The sequence below is a fragment of the Rhinopithecus roxellana genome, chromosome 2, assembly GCF_007565055.1.
Source record: "Rhinopithecus roxellana isolate Shanxi Qingling chromosome 2, ASM756505v1, whole genome shotgun sequence".
NCBI lineage: Eukaryota > Metazoa > Chordata > Mammalia > Primates > Cercopithecidae > Rhinopithecus > Rhinopithecus roxellana.
The window spans coordinates 190828453-190851403 of NC_044550.1; the positions used below are offsets into that span (position 1 = coordinate 190828453).

A 22951-nucleotide genomic window follows, 5' to 3' on the forward strand; every position below is an offset into this window, starting at 1 on the left:
AGGCCAGTGTCCAGGTAGCAGGAGGAAGTAACTAACACAGTGCATGCTTTTCTTCTTTTAGTTTTCATCCAGTCCTTCCATAAACCACTTCGGTCTGGGCCTCTATTTCCTTATATGCAATAACAGTTAATTGCGGTATCTCATGTGTTTTCTGGCATTATCTTAAATTTGGTTTCATATCTGTTCCTTTTGAGGTGAGAGTGGAACTGCCACGTGGAAATACTAAGGTTGTAGTAAGTACCTCAGCTCCGGAAGGAAGTCAGAACTAGAAATTTAGACATATAGAACTTGAGGGGCAGTATACAGTAATACTTTGGAGCCACATTTCTTGGGTCCGAACCCTGGTTCTCTAGCAAGTTATTTAACCTGTGTCTTAGTTTTTCAATTTGTGAAATGGAGATAAATGGGGATGAGAATAGTCTTAAAGGATTTTGGGAGGATTAGTCAACAAGCCCTGCTAAACATTGTTTACTATTGCTAGTATACTAGTGTTTTCCACTTTTCTCTCCCTGATAGTTTGTACATAACAGGTGCACAGATAAATATCTGCGACATGCCTCTAATCCCAAGAAATCGTTTGCCTTGGTTGACCCGCTAAATAATATTAAGAGCCTTTCTCTTCAAAGAGAGCAGCAAATTACTTTTCATTAATATCATCAACATAATAATAGTCTTAGTTGAGAGATTCAGCGTGGCAGCATTTCACACAATCGAGCTTCCTTATTGATCACGTCATAAAAGCACTTCTATTTCGTAGGGACTCAGTTCACGTCATACACCCATCCGAAGCTCCTTTTTCGTTAGTCTCCTTCTCCTAAGTAGGCTTATCTGTCTCCTGGTATCAGGAAAGCACTAACTTTTCCTTTGGATTGTTAGGGTAACAAAGTGACTTTCAAATTCAGGGTTCTGGCTCCGTCTGCAGCTCGGGGAGGAGGAAATGGGGCGGGACGCCTTCGGATTCCTGGGCAGGGCTTGAGTGGCGTACCTCGAGGCGCCGGCGACGCTGGCGTGTGACGTTACTGCCTGACGCAGGCGCAGTGCCGCCCGGCCGCTGTTGGGACCCCTCCCCTCCTCCTCCGCCCCCTTGGGTGTCGGTGGCTGCGGTCAGGGTCTGGACCGGGGCGGCGGGCCCGGGCGGCGGGGCTAGAGGGTGTGGGCACCGGCAGAGCTTCATAGACTGCATCCGGCTCGGTGCTGCTGCTGCCGCCGCCCCTGCCGCCGCCCAAGGCCCCTGGCGTTCCCCGCAGAGAGGCCAGAGGGATTTCGGGCTGCAGTGGCACACGCCCAGGTGAGGGGATGGGCCGGGCCAGGCGGGATTGAAGTCGTCAGCCCCTTTTTCCAGTGTCTCTGGAACTCAACCTGGTTGGAGTCCGAGAGCTTTGGCTTCGTCGTGGCTGCCTGCTGCGGCGGCGACTCTGTCGTATTCCTTTGCCATCCTTACCTGCAGCGCTGGCACCTATAGACCGGGGGTTGGAGGTCAGTGGGAAAGTCTGGAAGGGCCGTGACAGTCGGATGGCTGGGGACTTGGATGCAGGAGCGGTTCCTGTGGGTGATGGTAAGGTGCTCCACTTGCTGGTGTGTGGACTCGGCGGGAAGGACCAGGACCGTGCACCCGCAGGCTCGGACTTCAGCCTTGCTAGCTGCACTGGGTTGTGGTAGACCCCATGCTGCTTAATATAGGGTCGGTTGACCGAGGGTGGGGAAACCTTGGAACAACCCCCGCTTTCTTCTCCAGGATTGATGTGTTTTGTATTCTGAATTGGTGCTTGCTGCACTGCACCCTGGAAGAGTACGTTTCAGCAGAATTTCCTATTGGTCAAAGGAAGGTGAAGAGAAGTTGATTTTCCTTCCGGAGAGTATTTGTTGTTGTCGTTTTTTTACCTTCCTCTTGGCCTTAGTGTTGACGTTTGTTAAAGGTAAAAGTTCATGTAAATTTCCTCTTTAAGGGAATCTAAGCGCCTGTAAGTTTCAACCAGTTTAGTGGTTGCTGCTTTCACCCTGTGCATAGCAATGAAGTTGTTTTATTCCAAGTTAAATATACAAAGTATAAAAATAGATGAATACCCAGAATACTTTGTTTTGTAACTCTTGAGTGTTACATATAATTATGTGCATATATTATCACCTTTAATCGTAACAATCCTATAATGTAAAGTCTACTATTCCCATTTTCTAGATGAAAGAACAGAATAGACCTACAAAGTAACATGTTCAAAGTCAGAGCTGTGACTGAAACCAGGTAATCTGATTCGTTTGCAGTCCCTTAGTCAGTATGCCATACCAACTCCCAAACACCCTGTGATTTTGCAAGATTTTCATTTGATAAAAAGTATGCCAGGAAGGACATTATGGCACTGTTTCTGCCAGCAAGGACCCAACAGTTTGAGAGAAACTTTTTCAATGTCACATTTTGAGTATGTTTTAAACATAGGATTTGATCTCTAGGAAGTTTGGATTACTAAACTCATGCTCTTAAGTACAGTGGTTTTGGGACCTTTGGAAGGCTTTAATTTGGAAGTTGTAGTCTTATTTTGTACTTAGGCGTATTTCTTGTTTGGAAACTTTAAACAAGGAAACGTAATATTGGACTAAAAGAGTTTCCTCCTGTTTGTGCATGATTAAGTAACCAAATCATATAATCAGAAATAGTTATGCTGCCCATAAAACCAGAATACCTTGTATAATTGGTTAAAATGTCATTCTTTTCAGGTTTAAGATGAAACACTGCAGAAAGGCCTTCTGAAGAAAAGGAGAAGGAAAAACAGAACGTTGCAAACTCTGGAAAAAAAACGTGGGTAAGTATTTTTGGCTAAGTTTTAAAAAGGTCAATTTTCAGTTAAAGCTCAGAGAAAAATCTTCTGACTTTCTTTTTTTTTTTTTTTTTGAGACGGAGTCTCGCTCTCTCTGTCGCCCAGGCTGGAGTGCAGTGGCGCCATCTCGGCTCACTGCAAGCTCCGCCTCCCGGGTTCATGCCATTCTTCTGCCTCAGCCTCCCAAGTAGCTAGGTCTTCTGACTTTCTGCTTCAGTTGTGGTTTAATCTGCCTGTATTGCTGGGGAATGGGGGTGGGGTGGTGGTGATATGTAATGTAACCTGTTAATAATTTTACTTGACTTTTGAGCTATTGATACCTGATTGACAATTAAGTCATGTGCTCAACCTGTGCATTGGCAGGAGAAAGCAAGGAAATCCTTTGCTTCACAGGTGTCAAAATTCTGTTCTCTCTTTGGCCTGCTCTTTAATCTGCCTATGTTTGTAAAGTGTTTTTAATAAGAAGTTGAGAAAATGAAGAAAAGTGGTTGACTTTTGGTTTGTTTTTCATAGAATATTGTGTATGGCTGAAAAGTATATTTTTTTTTATGAGTTCTACAGAGAATAATAGAAGACATGATCAGAGGTGATTAAGAAGCATTGTAATTCATTTCATAACTAGCTATTGAGTATCATGTGTCACACATCCAGGCTTCTGGTAATAGAGTAATGGTCTTCATGGCCCTGGAGAGCACTACAGTAGTGCATTTTCTCTTAGAAGGTAACATTTTTGTGAACTGATATATTTTCTTTATTTGATAAGCAAATATGTTTTTGGTTTATGTAGAAGAGTAGGAAGTGAGCATTACTCATATAGTAAGTGTATTTATAATAAAAAATTTCATATTATTTTAGTTGGTAAAGCAGGATTCTGTATGAGTGCTGTCTTAATGTACAGTGGGAAACTAGTGTTTTTTTTTTTTTGTTTGTTTTTTGAGACACAATTTCACTCCGCCTCCCAGGCTGGAGTGCAGTGGTGCAATCTCTTCTCACTGCAACCTGTGCCTCCTGGGTTCAAGTAATTCTCATGCCTCAAGCTCCTGAGTAGCCAGGATTACAGGCATATGCCACACCGCCTGGCCAATTTTTGTATTTTTAGTAGAGACAGGGTTTCACCATGTTGTCCAGGCTTGTCTCGAACTCCTGACCTCAAGTGATCCACCCACCTCGGCTTCCCTAAGTGGTGGGTTTACAGGTGTGAGCCACTGTGCCTGGTGAAACTAGGATTTTTGTAGACTTTATTTTAGCATACTGTATTTCATATTAAAGATAGTGACAGAATTTTTAATTTTTGTGGGAACTTAGCAAAATTAATTTTTTAATTTGAGAAAAATTTGAGGAACTTATATAGAAGATACATGGTCAGATAGGGAACTGTTTAGGTGATGAATTGGAGGGAGGTGAGCTTTGAAAACTGGTGACCAGTTAGAGGCTATTATAATTATCCAGGTGGGAAATGAGAACTACAGTGCAAATTGGAATTAAGAAATGGAGATGGATTTAATAGATGTAAAGGAGGTAGATGGATAGGATTTAGTGGGTATGAGGGAAAATGAAGTCAGGTAATTTCTAGCCACTATCATCTTTATGCATATATTAATGTTTAATAAATACTTTTGGGATGCTTAGAATGAATTCTCTGGTTTGGGAAACTGAGTAGATTCTGGGGCCCTTTACTGAGGTAGGACGTATAGGAAGAGCAGTAGATTGGGGAACATGATTGGAGGAGATGAGTTCCGTTTGATCCATTAAATCTGAGGCATCTGTGACTTCTAAGAAATGTCATTAGGCAGTTGTATATATGGATCTGAGTTAAGCAGAATACCCAGCTTGAGATGTAAATTTTGGAGTCACAATTTAAAGATAGTTAAAAGCAATGGCAATGGATGAAATCACTCATGGGAAAATGTAGAGTGAAACTAGAAGAGAAATGAGGATGGAGAACAACAGCATTTAAGGGTGAGGCTGAAGAAAAATATACCTCAAAGGAGTGGACAGGGAAGTAAGATTGGGCAAGGGAGTCACAAAAGTCAGTGGAAGAACCAAGTTTAGAGAAAAGGAATGAATATTAGACATCTATAGATATCAAATAAGATGAGGACAACTAAAGTATCCATTGGACATATCACTTAAGAAATTGTTGATGACCTGAGCAAGAGCAGTTTTACAAGTGAAGCGAATTCACACTGGGTAAGGAATATGAATGTTGAAATAGCTAATGTCATTTACTATTTCAGAAAGTTTAGTTGTAAATGGAGTAGAAAAGGATATAGCTAAAGCTATGAGTTTGAGAGAACGTTTTTGTTTTTTAAAGTAGAAGGGATATAAGCACACGTTTATTTGCTGAAGATAAAGAGTCATCAGAAAGAAAATCGGAAGATAAAGGAATGAGGCAAAATAATTGGTGAAGCAAAGTCCCTAAACAAACTGGAAAGGATGTAATGCAAGGGTTCAGGTCAAGGGTACTTTAGATAGACTTCTACTGAGACAGGAAGGAAGGGAAGGAAGGAGGTGATGATGATTATGTATACAGATAAATTTGTAGGAGGCAGGGTAAAGGGTTACTCTACAAAGTTTATGCAGGAGACTCGGACTTATCGTAGAAAGAGGAAAGAGTTCACTCTTGTTATCAGTAGCCTTCTTGGTGTGGCATTGCTGACTCCTGATCTTTTGGTAGGGAGGAGGAGGAGGAGAGGGAGGTGGTTTAGCTTAAGATGACATATATGAATCATCAAGTTAGAGATACCTTGAAGATCTCTTGCAAAATTACCCTTCTCATACTTTGTATTAGTACCTGTGGCTAAATAACAAATTGTCCCAGAACTTAGGGGTTTAAACTGATAAACATTTATTATCTCAATTTCTGTGGATCAAAAATTTGGGAATTACTAAACTGGGTGCTTCTGGCTCAGGGTCTTTGAGGAGGATGCAGCAAAGATGTAGGCTGGGACTTCAGTTATCTAGGGTAGTGGTTCTCAACCTTTTTGGCACTAGGGACCAGTTTCGTAGAAGACAATTTTTCCATGCACCCGATGGGTGGGGTTGATGGGGGGATGGTTTCAGGATGAAGCTCTTCCACCTCAGATCATCAGGCATTAAATTCTCTTAAGGCGTGCACAACCTAAATCCCTCGCAGGTGCAGTTCACAGCTGGGTTTGCACCCCTATGAGAATAATGCCACCCACTGATCTGACAGGAGGCAGAGCTCAGGTGGTAATCCTCACTCACCTCCGGCTGTGTGGTCTAGTTGCTACCAGGCCACAGACTAGTAGCAGTCTGTGGCTTGGGGGTTGGGGACCCCGATCTAGGGGCTCAACTGGGGCTGGAGGGTTTAATTCCATGATGGCTCACTAGTTTAGCTGCTGGATGGAGACCAACAGCTTTTTTTGTCATAGTCACATAAAAGTTTAATTTCAATTATAGTAATTTTCTTGGTTCACAGGAATTGGCTATTGTGTGGATCCATTTGGCTCTCTCCCTAGCAACACTCTAATTAAAAAAATATTTTCTTTGAACTTGATCTGATGAGAGTGTTGGTAAACACATGTGACCATTTTCCCCGTCCCTGTCTCCCAAGTCCCTGTTTTTTTGGGTGGGTGGTTTGAGTATGTATCAGGTGAGGGTTCCTGACCCAAGTGGCTTAAGACTGGAAGATATAAGAAAAGCCTAAATGCTACATAGGAAAAAAGAAATAGTTTTATTTCAAAAAATCCTTTAGAATTTTTCTTTGTTGATGCTAGCATTTTAGTGTTATTTAGTGTTTTAAAATATTTTAAATACACATGGAAGTGAGAAATTGAATTGTTGATTAAAAGAAACTTACAGAATATGTTTGTCAGCCAATATGAAAAAGCATAAATGAAGCCCTATAACTAATTAATTTATGGTATGGAGACTAACCCTTTCATTCATGGTAATTTCTATTGATCTCTTTGTATCGCTCAACCATATTAAGGAGTATGCTGAAGGTAGTAATTACCACTAAAGTATTACTATTAAAAGTAGATAATACTTAAAAGTCATGATTTCTTCTAGATTTGGAGAGATTGTAGTTAGCTGTCTCTATTCTCTTAGTTGATACGTTTTCTACAGCTTTTTAAGTTTTTGAGGCCGGGCACAGTGGCTCATGCCTGTAATACCAGCACTTTGGGAGGCTGAGGCGGGCGGATTACAGGGTCAACAGATCGAGACCATCCTGGCTAACACGGTGAAACCCTGTCTTTACTAAAAATATGAAAACAAAATTAGCCGGGTGTGGTGGTGGGCACCTGTAGTCCCAGCTACTCGGGAGGCTGAGGCAGGAGAATGGCATGAACCCGGGAGGAGGGGCTTGCACTGAGCCGAGATTGTGCCACTGTACTCCAGACTGGGTGACACAGCGAGACTGGAAAAAAAAAAAGTTTTTGAAAAAATTATTTTGATAAGTATTTAGGTGAACTAGCATAAATTTCTGACTATGGAGGTGAGGTTTGGTAAAATACAGCATTTTTGGTTGGATGATATGACTTCTTAGATGTTGGGAGTTCTTCCATATATAAACATGAAGAATCATTTTTGTAGCATAGATTATGATATTAAAAATTATGTTTGTTTCGTTTGCTGATTTATAGTGTTTGGATCATCAGTCGCCATACCTGAATATTTATTTTGCCTGGTATTTGATTTGCTTCTAAGAATCATGCTAACTAGTACTTGTGGAACTATGTTATTAATATTGGTACTTTATTGATTGTTATTTGTGGCAACTAATTTCTTTTTGTTATAAATATAAATTCTGTTATTAAATGTTTTTCGGCTGGGCACAGTGGCTCATGCCTGTAATCCCAGCACGTTGGGAGGCTGAGGCAGGTGGATCACCAGGTCAGGAGATCAAGACCATCCTGGCTAACACAGTGAAACCCTGTCTCTACTAAAAATACAAAAAATTAGCCGGACATGGTGGTGGGCGCCTGTGGTCCGAGCCACTCGGGAGACTGAGGCAGGAGAATTGCTTGGACCCGGGAGGCGGAGGTTGCAGTTAGCCAGATCGTGCCACTGCACTCCAGCCTAGGCGACAGAGAGAGACTACGTCTCTAAAAAAGAAAAAAAAACAATTTTTTTTTACTTATTGTAAGGAATGAAATACATTTTAATCGTTTACTGCCGTGCACTTTATTGTTTTTTAGCTTTCACTTTTTTTGTTGAATTGATTTTTTTCATTAAGAATATTAATAAAAGTAGCTTAGCTACTACTGCTATAATATTTTTTGTCAAGTGCTGTGCAATGAATTTTATGTTTGCTTTATGTTTTTAATACCTTCAGCATCTCTTCAAGGAAGAGATGACCATCCTACTATTGGAAACAGGCTCAAAGAGATTCAGTAGCTTGCTCACAGCTAACAAAAGTATAAAAGGGATGAAGCCAGCTTTCCATTTCAAACCTGGTTTTAAAGCCTACTCTATTTCTAAGATAACAGACAATTTCTATCATTTCTGATTGAATGTTATTTTACCACATAATTCTGTTGGGCTTCAGAACTAGTTAACAGGTGAAATTGTGTTGTGTATTGAATCCTGGGACTGAAAAGGACCTGGAGTGACCCTTCCTAGGTAGTAAGGATTATACCTAATCTATTTTACCTAAGAGGATAATTGTTTATTTTGTCTGCATTTGAATAAACAGAATAGGACATTATATAATTTCGATTTATGTGCACAAAGATGCTGACCTTGGCCAGAATTGTTAAGGAGGCTAAGTTTGCATTTGTTGCCCATCTCGTTTTGAAGATTTTCCCCATCTTTAGGAATCTTAGGCTTTTTGGGATATTCATACGTCCTGCTTCTGAATGAGAAAAGCACTCTAATGAATCAATTTACACTAATGCCACATGGTAATCATGAATGGTAGGTATTATTGAAATCCCATTAAGATATCTTTGCATTCGTAAAAGTATTGGTTAGCATTCTATTTAAGTAAATGGATGGTGTAATTTTAGGCCTTGTTGTATCATGATGGGAACAATTTTTAAGCAGAGAGGGCCCTACAAATCACTGTACATGTAATGGGTAATGCCAACCTTTTTATACATTCCAATACTATCTTAAATGTATAAAGTTTACATAATTATTTTAAGTGAGATATTCAATTGCTGTAGACACATATTTTGTATACTTTATCTGTGTAGCATCATAAAGTTGGAAGGAACTTGACAAAGTCATTAGTTCCAGGCCATCTACCTGAGGCTTGGTTAGTGCTTTGATCATTTTTGTCACTTTAGAAATAGTTTACATGAATTAAACACTCCTTGAAACTTTATTTTGAATAAAAATGTTGTATGATCTGATTTGTATTTTACTTTTGTTTTGGGATCTCCTTAGGCCATGGGAAAGATAAACAATCTATTCAGGCAGGTCTTTTGTTTTGGTATCTACTGAGCTATTTGGATCAATGACTTGGTGTTTTAATTGTTAAGGAGGAGATAAATGTCTTTAAACTTGGTAACCCTACACAAATTATCTAAAGATAATTTGTTACATATGTGCAGAAACCAAACAGTTAAAAGTTTTCAAGTTAAGCGTTTGCTCTGCAACATTTAATATTGATCAGTAAATGTAGAAAGCAATATAGAAATGTGATTGTACAGAGTACATAATTCACAGAATTTCTTGTATACAGTAATGGTGCTATGTGCTAACAGGTACTTAATCTTGGTGATGAAGAGAGTGTATGTTGGTGGAGTTCAAAGGAGAGCTCTAAAGTTGGTTTATTTTCTAACCCTTAAAAAACTATGATTAAATCCAGAAGACTTTAATATAATGGTCTGAAGATTTGTGAATAGCTTAGGTCCAAAGATTGTGATTTCATTGTTGCATGAGGGATTTGGGTATGATTAAATTTTTTTTTTTCCATTTTTGTTCTCTTTGGAATTGGGTTGTTAAAATATTGAATATTCTGTTTCTTTACTTTTTTTTGGCAGGCCGGTTGTAGGGGGTGGGCAAGAAATACTGTATTGAGATCTCTTCTTTTTTTTTTTTTTTTTTTGAGACGGAGTCTCGCTCTGTCGCCCGGGCTGTAGTGCAGTGGCCGGATCTCAGCTCACTGCAAGCTCCGCCTCCCGGGTTTACGCCATTCTCCTGCCTCAGCCTCCCGAGTAGCTGGGACTACAGGCGCCCGCCACCTCACCCGGCTAGTTTTTTGTATTTTTTAGTAGAGACGGGGTTTCACCATGTTAGCCAGGATGGTCTCGATCTTCTGACCTCGTGATCCGCCCGTCTCGGCCTCCCAAAGCGCTGGGATTACAGGCTTGAGCCACCGCGCCCGGCCGAGATCTCTTCTTAGCTCTAGCAAATGAGAACCAGTTTTTCTTTTTTCTTTTCTTTTTTTTTTGAGACAGGGTCTTGCTCTATCACCCAGGCTGTTATGCAGTGGCGCAATCATAGCTCACTGTAGCCTTGACCTTCCAGGCTTAAGTGCCCTTCCCATCTCAGCCTCTCCAGTAGGTGGAACTACAGGTGCTTGCCACCACACCCAGCTAATTTTTATATTTTTTTGTAGAGACGGGGTTTCACCATGTTACCCAGGCTGTTCTCCTGGGCTCAAGTGATCCACCCACTTCAGCCTCCCAAAGTGCTGGGATTACACGCGTAAGCCACAACACCCAACCAGAGAACCAAATTTTCTTGAGGGTATGAAAGATCATTTAGGAGTGTCTTTGGCCCTGAATACATTGGAAATACTTGCCTGTCTTTGATAATAGCTCATAATGATGTATTTTTTATAACGATGCATTTATTTCATTCATTTATGAAGCAAATATTTATTGAAAGACTGCTCAGTGCCAGGAACTTTGTTGGGTATTGGATACCCAAATGAGTTCTGCTCATCCTTAAGGAGCAGCCATTAGTGGGGGAGGTAAATTTCTAAATCGATAATTACAATACAATGTGATAAGTACTAAGAGACAGGTAGTCATTCAGGCAGCATTTATTTAGAATTTTTTATATTGTTAGACATTCTACTAAAGATTATGAATATTCTAAATCTTACACTTTTAATACTCAGAATTTCTGAGTTGTGTGGTAGAATTTTTAAGCCCAATAAATATTTATTGAATGGATAAGCACAAACATATAAAAAAGGTTATATTACACTTTCTGTGTTGCTCCAAATAATTAAAATCAAATATACTTTGCCATGACAGTGCCAGGGTAAGCTGTGGCTCTTCACAGCTAGGTCTTCTCAAGTGGTAAGTAATGTTATATGTACATATTCAAGCTTAAGCTTGATAAAGGAAACCTTATTTCACACAGTTCTGTTCAACTTATGGGATATTTGTTTTAGAGGAGCCATGAAGCCCTGGAAGAGGATTAACCAGTGCACTGAGCTTTCTTGAGTATCTGTGGGCAGGTTCGCAGATGGGAATTGGGAACATTGTAATCAACCAGTTCTTTCCAACTCTCCTTCTTTGAGTTAATCAAATCTTGCTGCGATGGGATGGAGTTGGGGGATTTGGGTCAAGCTGTGGTGACGAAAGTTCTCACATCCATAATTCCTTTCAGCTGTCACCCTAGGGTCATCATTCTGCTAGCTGTTATTCCACAAATTAAATGTTAAGAAAAATAGAAGGGGAAAAGGGACAGTAGAAGGTAGTGGGGTTATAACAACAACAACAACAACAACAAAAAACTGGGAGTAATAAGAAGAAAAAGGATGAAATAAAAATGTTTTTAAATAAATACGAACTTGACTCATACTTTAAAAATATGTGGAAGCAATCGGAGTCTGTCATTTTTTTCTCTACAGAATCTCCTTGCATTTGGGTTCATTCTTTCGTATGTTCTTCCTGTTCTGATAAAAGAAATGTTCCTCTTTCTGTCAAAAGCTAGTTCCTGCACATATGTATGCTCTGGATTGAGATTTTAAAAATCTTGTATATTAACTATTGTGTGCTTTCAATCATTTGGTTTCATGGTTTCTTCTAAAGCACGCAGTCATGTTTCTTGTAAAGAAAATTGTCCTTAGATTTGATAGGCCTAGTTATAAATGATAATAACACAGTGCCTTGTTTTGGGTTTCCCCAGAAACAAACCTGGGATAAAGATTCAAGGGAATATAGTTTATTGGGAAATGATCATAGGAAACACTGGTAGGAGTGGGGAAGGAAGAAAAGAAAGGGATAGAAGTGAATAAAGGGCATTATTCTGGCAGTTACCACTGTGGGCACCTGGAGCTCACTCACACTGGGGACTCTCAGACATCAAATAAACTACCCTTGGAGTTGTCCCAAACCAAGAGCAAGGACAATTTGAGTGTTAAATCCACCAACTTCCTAGCCATAATTGACATTAACCCTCTGACATTTCTAGTTTGTCCCTGGAGTGCAAGCTGAGTGTGTCCTTGCAGTAAGAAAGCAGCCCTCAGCAGGGTGTCACAGGTGTTCATAATGAGCAGGTTTCCTGTGTAGAGGTGAGTGCCAACAGTATATGGGCAAGACACCAATAGCATTGGCCGCCAATAGCAAACATATATACAATTCAGTATCTATGATGTACCAGAAGTTCTAAATGCTTTACATATATCAACTTACCAGTTTTCACACTATAACTCTATGAGATAGGTACTGTTGGTGTCCTCAGTTTACACACGAGGAAACAGAGTACAGAGAGGTTAGGTATTTTGCCCACAATCACACAGCTATAATTTCAGAACTGACATTTGAACCCAGGTGAAGCATAGCATAGAGTCTATGCTTTTAATCCATATAGTGATATGCTTCTAGAACAATGTAGTCTGAAGCAGCATCTTTTGATTCTACTGTTGTTCCATAATAACTGCCTTCTCTTTCTCACTTTCCCTCATCTCTTTTGTTTTAGTGTTCTGTATCCACTTCCTTATTTGTAGCTGTCTCCTCCCCTCCCTGCAATTCTAGAACATTGTAGGCACTCCTCTTTCCATTTTACACTCAAGGCTATCATATCAAATAATTCTTACTAAGGTATTAACTGATATTTCTGAGTTTATGTGAAGGCCTCTGAGTTTGATATTGCTTAGTGAGTATCTGCATTTTAATTACAGAATACAAATATTTAAGAACCATAGAAAGATGTGATTATAGAGTTACAGATGACTAGGTTAGAATTTTGGAATTGGGAGATACCTATACCTTGGCCATGGTTATAAGGAGAGGCCAAGAAATGTGTGCTTAGGCAAAAAAAAAAAAGCTGTTTTCCCAACTACAGCATCCTGTTCTCCAACCATCACTTTGTCTTTTTCTTTTTAAATTATGGAAATATTACATGCCAGTTGTAAAACAAACAATATGTGAGTGCCCAAAATAAAGTGAAAGTCTGGTTTTGCTGCTGCTTCTCCTTCCCCCAGAATCTCTTCCCGCTGATTAGATTAGATTCAAGCTATATGCATCTTTGGCAGGAATATCACAGAAGTGAGACTGTGTTCTTCTATTAAGAGGCTCACAGTTTTGACTTATCCTATTGCTGCTGGTATTTACATTGATCACTTAACTTGCCTTTCTCCAAGTTCCTCTTTTCCCCTTTGTCATTAATAAGTATTTTTTTTGGGATGGGGGAAGAGTTATTTTGATGTGACTATATTGTTAACCATCAACATTTGATTATATTGCTATGGACTCAGATACCTGTTTTTTTTTTGTTTTTAAGACGAAGTCTCACTTTGTCACCCAGGCTAGAGTGCAGTGGCACTATCTCGGCTCACTGCAAGCTCTGCTTCCTGGGTTCACGCCATTCTCCTGCCTCAGCCTGCAGAGTAGCTGGGACTACAGGGTCCTGCCACCACGCCCGGCTAATTTTTTGTATTTTTAGTAGAGACAGGGTTTCACTATGTTAGCCAGGATGGTCTCCATCTCCTGACCTCGTGATCCGCCCACCTTGGCCTCCCGAAGTGCTGGGATTACAGGCGTGAGCCACCGCGCCCGGCCTCAGATACCTGTTTTATTAAATGGGTAGTAATCCATTACTATCATTTATTTTTATGTTAGTCTGTCCCAGGTTTTTCCAGTGGGAGCCTCTTTAAGCTGGCTTCTGTGTCCTTTTGACATGTTTGTATCATTCTTTGGGTACTTCTTTCCTTTCTGGAAAACAAGGCTTATCTTTACTTTCTGTCCCTTAGTTGTGGAGTCAGCCACTTTTGCAAGGGACCCTGTTTCCTCTCAGTAGAAAATGGCTTTTAGAAACAAAGTTTTCTGCTCCTTTTTATTGAGGTGGTGTTGCTCTCAGGACCTGTTAGTGAACACATGCATGCACATATATAGTACATAAATACATTTACAGCTATATTTATTTCTGTATCCATTTGTGTTGAAAACCATAGCTCGAGTTCTTATCTACCATTTTAGGTTTCATTCTAATTTTCTTCCTTTATATATCTCCAACAGTGAGACATTGTAATAATGGCCCCCATTATCCTTAATATATTTATTTACTTCATCTCCCAGGTGTGTCTTCCTTATCCTACTTCTGGTCCAACATACTTTTCAGCTTGTTCTCTTGCATGGAAACCCTAGTTAGCTCTTTTGGATCTGTGACCTTTCTCTTGGGCTCTGACACCCTATGCCCGTCAGCCTTCCTGAGTAGATGCTTTTTTCTCTCTGCTCAGGCTCTCACTCCTCTCAGCCTCTGAAACCTTAAGCTGGGTGCTTCTCCTGTGCCGCCTCCTGCCCCTACTGGCCATGGATGTTCTTCTCCTTCCACTCAGGCTCCAGCATCCTATGCCTGACTTCTTTCCTACAAGTGTATGCTCCTCATCTCACTCTGTTTTTGACACCCTTAGGTGCTGCCACTACTCCACAAGCCTGTCCATCATGCCATTGGATACTTAATTTATTCATATCAGGCTCTGACATCCTGCTCTAGGCCGCTGAGACTCCTGTCTCTCTCTTCCCCATGTGCAGGTGCATGCTTTACTCTGCTTCACCTTGCAACTTTTAGATTGAACTGTCATGAAGGGTAGAGGAAGAGGAAACAACCAATTTGTATTTTGTTCCACCATTTGCTCCATGAAGATTTTGCAATAGATTACCATATCCGTCTCCAGTCTCTCACTATTAAGGAATTGGCGATGTATTACTTCATGTGGCTGAACATATAACAACATTTTCGTTTGGATTCTGTGTCTAGTGTTGCCTTACTTTCTTTATGCCAGAATATCTACTTCTTACTTTAGGGGCTTTATTCAATCTTAGCCTTTATTTCTGTACTTGCTCAAAATATGTTATTTTAAATATTTAGCCTTTATGTATTGATTATCTTAAAGGCTTTGCATTAATCTAATATTCGGGAAATATTGGTTGAAACTTGTTTGATACTGTAGGGTTTCTGTCTTTACAGCCTAAACAACCTCTTTCCACATTCTTTTTGACCGTGGTTTGTTACAGTGGTGGGTCATGATTATTTTAAATGAGGTCTTTTTGGTGGATAGATCATTTCCCCTTGGATTTGATTAGAAACAGATTTCCTTTTTATATGGAGACCTGAATGCTGGGACATATCTCTCATGGAACTTTCCCTTAGAGTCTTTTCCTCCTTAGTGATGTGCTGGCTAGCAATCTGTAGAATGGTAAAAATAAGTATGAAATAGATACATATGTTGTTTTATGATATGTAAACCATTATGTGATATGTGAATATTTGGTTTTAGATTTTTTAAGATAGTTTTTTTTCAAAGTATTTGCTTCCTTTTAAAAGTTAAAAAAAAAAAAAAAACTTGAGGGAAAAAAGAGAAAGCTCATGTTGTAAAGTTAGCCCCCAAATTTTAAGGTTCTGATTGACGGATTTTTCAAAGCTTTGAAAAATACAAGAACATTTTTTAATGCAGTTTCTACATTGTAGGAAAAAAAGGATTGTTGTAAACTGAAAACATTTTCTTAATCTTCTCTAGCTCTTTTGCCTTTAGGTTTTCATATAACTATGAATAATAAACCTTCTGTTATTGAGTCCTTTATTATTTTCTTAAGAGATGTTTAATTTGCCTTTGTAAATTATATGATTTAATCAATGTAGAAATATGATTCATAATGTGTTGTAGATTGTGTCTGGCAATGTCGTCTCATCCAATTTTTATTTATTTATTTATTTCAGAAGGGGTCTCCCTCTCTCAACTGGGCTGGAGTGTAGTAGCATGATCATAACTCACTGTAACCTTGAACTCCTAGGCTCAAGCAATCCTCCTGCCCCAGTGCCCTGAGTGGCTGGGACTACAGGTGCACACCACCACGCATGGCTAGTTTTTTATTTTTATTTTTTTGGCAGAGATGGGGTCTCACTCTGTTACCCAGGCTGGATTCCAACTTCTGGCCTCAAGAGTTCTTCCCACCTTTGCCTCCCAAAGCACTGGGATTATAGGTTCCTGGCCTCATCCAATTTTTAAACTTGTTTTGTGATGTCCAAAGATAAGAGTTGTGGTGAATAAACAGAAAACGGTTTAGAAAGTTAAGTCAGATGTACAAAATTTCAGTTAGAAAGTTATCCTTCCATATTCTTTACTGCAGAAAAAATTTGCTATTTTTGTAGTTATCTGTAAAAATCTCCTCTGCTGTTTAGTCTTAAAGTAGTATTAATCTCTTTGTGATTAAGTCTAGCTTTTTTGTTCTTTCTGATTTATTATGAGATAATTTTGTTATCAGTAGGTTGGGTTAGTCATATGTTACTACGGTATTATGAGGGAATATTTTCTTGTTTCTTGGATCATAAAATATGAACTTTTTCCTTTTTATTGTTGGTACATCTCAATATTCATATTCATTCTACTACTGTGTGTGCATATATACATATACACACATATCTATATCTATATGTATATGCACACATATGTTTATGCATACAAATATTTGTCAGAAGTTGGGTCACAGTTCTACAGTGAATTTTTCTTTATCTTAAGCATCTGATAGCAGGAGGTCTTTTTATTGTTCTGACTACCTAGAGTGAATCTGAACTGGGAAGTTTGTTTCCCCATGGGATAATGGAGAATACGTAGAGGTGATGGAGGGTAAGAGGGATTTATCTAACTTAATATACAAATATGACAATATTAAGTGGTGGCTTTGGGACAAGTCTGGATGAATTTGTTTAATGTAGATGGCTAGTATCTGATTATTGAGATGTTTTTGATTAAAGAATAATCACGCCGGGTGCGGTGGCTCACGCCTGTGATCCCAGCACTTTGGGAGGCTGAGGTGGGTGGATCACCTAAGGTCAGGAGTTCAAGACCAGCCTGACCAACATGGAGAAACCCTGTCTCTACTAAAAATACAAAATTAGCCAAGCGTGGTGACGCATGCCTGTATTCCCAGCTACTCAGGAGGCTGAGGGAGGAGAATTGCTTGAACCTGGGAGGCAGAGGTTACAGTGAGCCAAGATGGTGCGCCATTGTACTCCAGCCTGGGCAACAAGAGCAAAACTCTGTCTCAAAAAAAAAAAGAATAATCACATTCCTCTTATTTTGAGCCAGAGTATAGTAATTGAACCTTAATCAGTGCTTACATTTAGAATGATGAAATCAGGACATTACAGATATGATCCATTCTCTTACATTTTAATAGAAATGTGGGCATTTTTGTTGTATTTTTGTATTCTCATCATTGAAAGAAACAGAAAGGTGATTTAATCAACTTTATTAAATTCACCCTTTTTTCCCCTTCATGATTTCTGTTGCAATTTTATAAAACTCTGATTGTAAAATTAACCTTTGACCTCTTTTAGGCCTTTGGATGTTGTTCTGGAAAAACTTTAGTAATGGATCAAAGGAAGAATGAGAGTATTGTCCCTAGTATCACTCAGTTAGAAGATTTTCTTACAGAACACAATTCCAATGTTGTTTGGCTCCTTGTTGGTAAGTGGAATATTTTTCTTCTACTTTATTGTGTTTTAAGTATGGATTAACAGCTGCCAGATTTTAAACAGTGGTTGACTGAAGTTGGAACACTAACACTACCATTTATTTATTTTTAGGAAGGAAGATTGTTATTTATATTTCTTGAACATTTGTTCTGGAAACTGGTCTGAAATGCTCTACTTTTTCTTAGGCTGCCTTCTCATCTGACTTAGGGGAAGTGGAAAGAGAAGAAAAACATTGCACTTAGCTTATCTTTCTGGTTTCAGGTCACCTTCCCTACTTCTCGACTCAACATGCACACAAACACTTTTGTTTTGTTCCAGAAATAATAAATCCTCAAATATAATTTTACTGTAAAAATAATTCTATTTTTATAGTAAAAGAGAATTATATGCTAATCTTTTAATCTCTTTCCTCACTCCTTATGCACTTGGCAGTGAGATCTGCTATTAATTTTTTTTGTATAATCTAGAAGTTTTCTAGGTATATACAAATAACTGAAACTAAATAGCAGAGAGAGAAAGGAAATATGAGTGAATGAATGAATGAATATGAATGAATGAGAGGGAGAAATACAAAAATAATACCGGGAAAGGGAGAAATTATTGTAGACTGTTTCTGCTCTGGAAGTTTTCATGGGAGAATGGTATTTGACTTTAATTTTGGCATAAGAATTGGAAACAGAGGAAATTAGGAAGGGTAAGAGAGGAAAGGAAGGGTAATGATAATTTGTCGAACATCTTCTGTGTGCTAGATACCAGGTTGTACATATGTTGTCTCACTTAATGCTCAGAGTAGCTTTATAAAGGTAGGTTTTTATTCTTTTCCTTTTAATTCCCTGTTGGGGAATTGAGACCCTTAAAGATTAAGTAATTTATAAGGGTTACACAGGTGTTTTTTTTTTTTTTTTTTTTTTTTTTTTTTTTTTTTTTTTTTTCTCTGAAGGGCTGCTTATGCTTCTTTCATGACACCCAAGGGTGTGGGTAGGAATATGTATGAGTAGAGGTGAAGTGTCTGTTCCCTTTCCTGTCACCTAGAATTTTTCAGACTTTTTTCTGTTCTAAACACTTCCTTTCTTTAAGAAAAGAACAGCAACAGTAACAAGCAGAAAAACATTGAGCAATTGTTTAATCCCTCTGTTTTACTATGAGGGTAGGGGGGCATGATATAATGAAAATACTACAATTCATTGGAAACAACTGGTTGAAAAGAACCTCAGTGAATAGATCTGACTGGAAGAAAAAAGTAGTTTATATAGTATCACTTTGTTTCTTACTGCCAGTGAGCAGGGAATAATCGACTTTGCATCAGGAGTTTGCAACAAAAAAAATGTGTTGATCCAAGTGATGCTTGAAGTGGTAGAAAGATTAGGAAGACTACATTTTAAATGCAGGCCATCTACTTTACCTCAATTCTGACTATTGTTCTTATTGCATTTTTTTCATTTAATAAACAGTTATTTATTGACAAAAAAAAAGAAAAGACTACAATTCCTGGCTTGTTTAATACTAACAGCATCTTTTCTCAGCAAATGCCTGTTGCCATTCGGAAGGACTCATATAACAACCTACTGTTGACACAATGATTTATAGTAAAAATTTATACAAAATGGACTTTAAACTTCAGATATAATGGCATATCATCAAAATAACTTTTCAAAATATTTTTTCTAGAATTTTTTGTTTTTAAATGGCAAATCATAGCACTTGCTACGTCAAAGCTATTACCACCAGTCTAAGCTGCCCTGGGAATTGTACTTTATGTTGATTCTCAGTGATTGCTTTGCTTTATCTATAATACATAATTGTTTAAAAGTTAAGGACTTAATATGATGTTACTAAAGGGTTATACAGGTTAAGCTGCTTTATATAACTTTCTCGTAATTTAGAAGTAATACTTTTGAAAAGGATAAGTAAGAGCAAATTTATTATCAAAACAATGTTTTCCTGTGTTTTGCCTTTTGTATATTCATGAACTAGATTTTTTGAGAATATGAATTTTATAAGTAACTATATACTTTCATTGAAAAAAATAAATTTAGAATATCATTTACTGTAGCATATTCAATGACATTTATCATAACTTACTGTCTTACTCATTAAAACAAAATATCTAGTTACAGGTGGCCTATTTAATATGACTTTATACTAAATTCCAATGTCTTTTACTTAAAGCACAGCTTTAAAAAGCAGAAGGTTTTTTTAAAGCAGAGATTTTAAAAATAATTATTTTTCTTCCTTTACACGTGGCTATAGCTTGTTTCAGGAAATAACTTGGGAATGAACTTGTGTATGAGATGAGTTTTTGGCCCAGTAAAGGTGAATTTGTTTCAGAATATTCAGAAATATGAATTTTCTTCTCCCAGAACATCTTTACATAATGTTTAATAACTAAAACAGTATGAAGCAGTGATAAAGTAAACAGAAAGGAAAGCAGGCATACTTGAAACATTGCTTTAATGGATCTGATTGGAATTTATGCTTTTCTGGATAATGAATGATGAAGAGGAAGAAAGCTGGATAAAGTATAATCAATTTCTGGTTTTAAAATTCCAAGTATTAAATTGTAAGAGGACACATTACCATGTAGAAGTAAATTCTATTATTTCTGATTTTTTTCCTCCCAACAGCTACCATTTTGTCCTGTGGATGGATTATTTACCTCACGTATTATAATTCCCGGAATGTTGGTCTTATTTTAACACTAGTTCTTAACAGATTATACAAGCATGGCTATATCCATATTGGTAAGTTTGAGCTAACATTGACTTTTTTTCTTCCTTATAATCTTGAGATGTTGTCTTATGATTTTCTGTTGCTATAACTGAATACCTGAGACTAGGACATTTATAAAGAGAAGCAATTTATTTCTTATAGTTCTGGAGGCTGGGAAGTCCAAAGTTGAGGGGCTGCCTCTGACGAGGACCTTCTTGCCAGTGGGGACTCTGCAGAGTCTTGAGGTGGCACAGAGTGTTACATGGTGAGGGGACTGAGCTTGCTTGCTCAGGTCTCTTTTTCCTCTTGTAAAGCCACTGATGCCCCAACATCATGGCCTCATTTAATCCTGAGTACTTCCCAAAGCTCTTATGTCTCAAATACTGTAGTCAGATTTCCCACCCGTCTTAACACGTCGATGAGAATTAAGTTTCAACATGAGTTTTAGAGCAAACAAACATTCAAACCATGGCGGATGTATATTATAAATTTATATTTCATGAACAGATAGTAGCATTAGAAGTTTACCTTTGTTTCATGATAGCTAAAATAATCTGACTGGAATTTCTCTCACACAGCACTCCATGACTTCATGATAATATCCACTTGGTTATGTCCTTTACTCCCTTATTTATTACTTCTTTAAGTGTTTCTATAGTAACTTTTTGACTTTTTTTTTAACTTATAAAAGATGCTCATTAAAAGAATTTGAAAAACTTGGGTATGTATAAAATATGGAAATAAAAATTTCTTGAGAGTCCACCGTTAAAAGAAAGTTTTTAATGTGCAATGTAGTTTTGGTTGTTTTTAAAGTAACCCATACTTTAAAGATATGTAAGTTAGAATCATCTTGTGTGTTTCATTTTGTGGCCTGCTTTATTAATTCAATTTTTGACTACTTAAAAGTAGGAAATTTACAGGTAGATAGGAGGAGGGTGTATTAGGAAGCTATGTGCTTTGAAAGCCTGAAACCAATGGGAGAAAGGGGTGGGGAGAGATGACTGGAGAGAACCATCCTAACCTGCCTTACTGAGTACCTCTTAGCCGACATAAAACTTCTTTCAAACATAAATTGTCTTCCATTAATTTGAGGCAATGGCTGGTTCCTGCAGTCACTCAAGTTACTAAAGAAAAATGGTGAATTAGTCACTACTTTGGGTTTATTTAATGGCTGTGCATAATTAAGGGAATTGTCCATATGAGGCAGTGACTTAAACTAATATCCTCTTCTGATTATTCAGTAGCTTACTTCATAGTGATGATATGTGTGGCACTTTTTGTTTTATTGGGGAAAGAATGATGGAAAATCAGTAAGGCTGTAAGGGTATCAGGAAGGAAATGAGAAGAGATGCTTATTGAATAAATTGAGTGCTGATGTTATTTTAAACTTTAAGGGCCCTAATGTCTGTTAAAACAGTTACATTAACTGCTGTTTTTTCCTTCCTGTAATAGGTTCCTTCTCTTTCTCTGTTCTTTCTGGAAAAGTCATGGTTCGTGAAATCTATTACATTACAGAAGACATGTCTATTAGGTAACAAAATTAAAACATTAAAAAGGACCCATGTTAAACATACTTTAAAAATATTGTTTTTTTAATATTTTAGATTTTAATTAAAATGTTTTATGATATTTTATTTAATGTGACTTGCTTCTTCAAATAAAACTAAATCAAATTTTTTTTTCAGTAAATCATACTTGGTAAATTGATGTTTTAAAATATTTTGTCAGTGGATTAATTTAGCAGAATATAAAAATAGCAGTTTATAGAAATGAATACTCTTTCATTTCTAGATGAAAAAGTGAACCTTTAAATTGCCTGATCATTTTATATCATAGAGTTCATAGTAGTCATTTGTTATATACAGCAAGGTTTAGAGATATTGGTAGCTGTCATCCATTAGCTCCTTATTAGAGATAATAAGTTTGTAGAATTGTTTAGCATTTGTTATAAACTAATTGTATTTGAAGAAGGAAACACAAATATGAATATAATAAGGATATAATTGAAATGTTCCTTCTTCTTTAAGTCTTGAAAGAAAAGCCTACTCTGTTTTTGTGATTTTCTTACAATTTGTGACTTAGGTAGAATTCAGAAGTTTTGAATTAATTGAGAGGTGCTAGAGTTTGGTGATGCTCACACCTCACTTAGAACTATAGGAGACTTCTATGCTAGTCTACAATTATTTCCAAATCAAAAGTGAAAAATGAAAAGCTAAGAGACTATAAGTCCATCCTTTTGGGGCTATTTTTGAGAAATGAAGGAACATCCTTAAAAGTTTCCCTTTTGTGTGCTAACATCACTCTTTCAAGATTTGGCTTATTGTTATATAATTTTTTCCCTCTCTCTTGTAGACCTAGGTATCTAATTTTTTATTTTAAAAAATATCATTTAAAAAGAAAAACATTTGTGTTAGCATTTCATTTTCCTGTGACTATTAGAATATTATATTTCAAAACATGTTGTATATGATAAATATATACAATTTTTATTTGTCAATAATCTTTAGCTATGCAAAGTCTTTTCCTTTTTTAACTAGAAGATCATGAAACATACTTTATAAGTCTTTGTTCATGAAAAGATG

At 37.6% G+C, this 22951-nt stretch overlaps 1 protein-coding gene across 8 annotated transcripts in view; it reads left to right on the forward strand.

Moving 5' to 3' along the window:
• Window positions 1–1033: 1033 nt before the first annotated feature.
• The window catches only part of KIAA1109 (KIAA1109 ortholog), a 225219-nt gene continuing 203301 nt past the window's right edge, over window positions 1034–22951 (forward strand). For 7 of the 8 annotated variants that reach the window (XM_030925315.1, XM_030925337.1, XM_030925343.1 and 4 more), the window contains exons 1-5: window positions 1034–1288; window positions 2710–2795; window positions 17523–17652; window positions 20285–20401; window positions 21822–21900. In XM_030925315.1, coding sequence (XP_030781175.1) covers window positions 17556–17652; window positions 20285–20401; window positions 21822–21900 — 293 coding nt within the window. In that variant the 5' untranslated portion in view covers window positions 1034–1288; window positions 2710–2795; window positions 17523–17555. Of the gene's footprint in view, window positions 1289–1331; window positions 1556–2709; window positions 2796–17522; window positions 17653–20284; window positions 20402–21821; window positions 21901–22951 lie in introns of those variants that run through there. The other variant, XM_030925320.1, reaches the window with a different exon arrangement.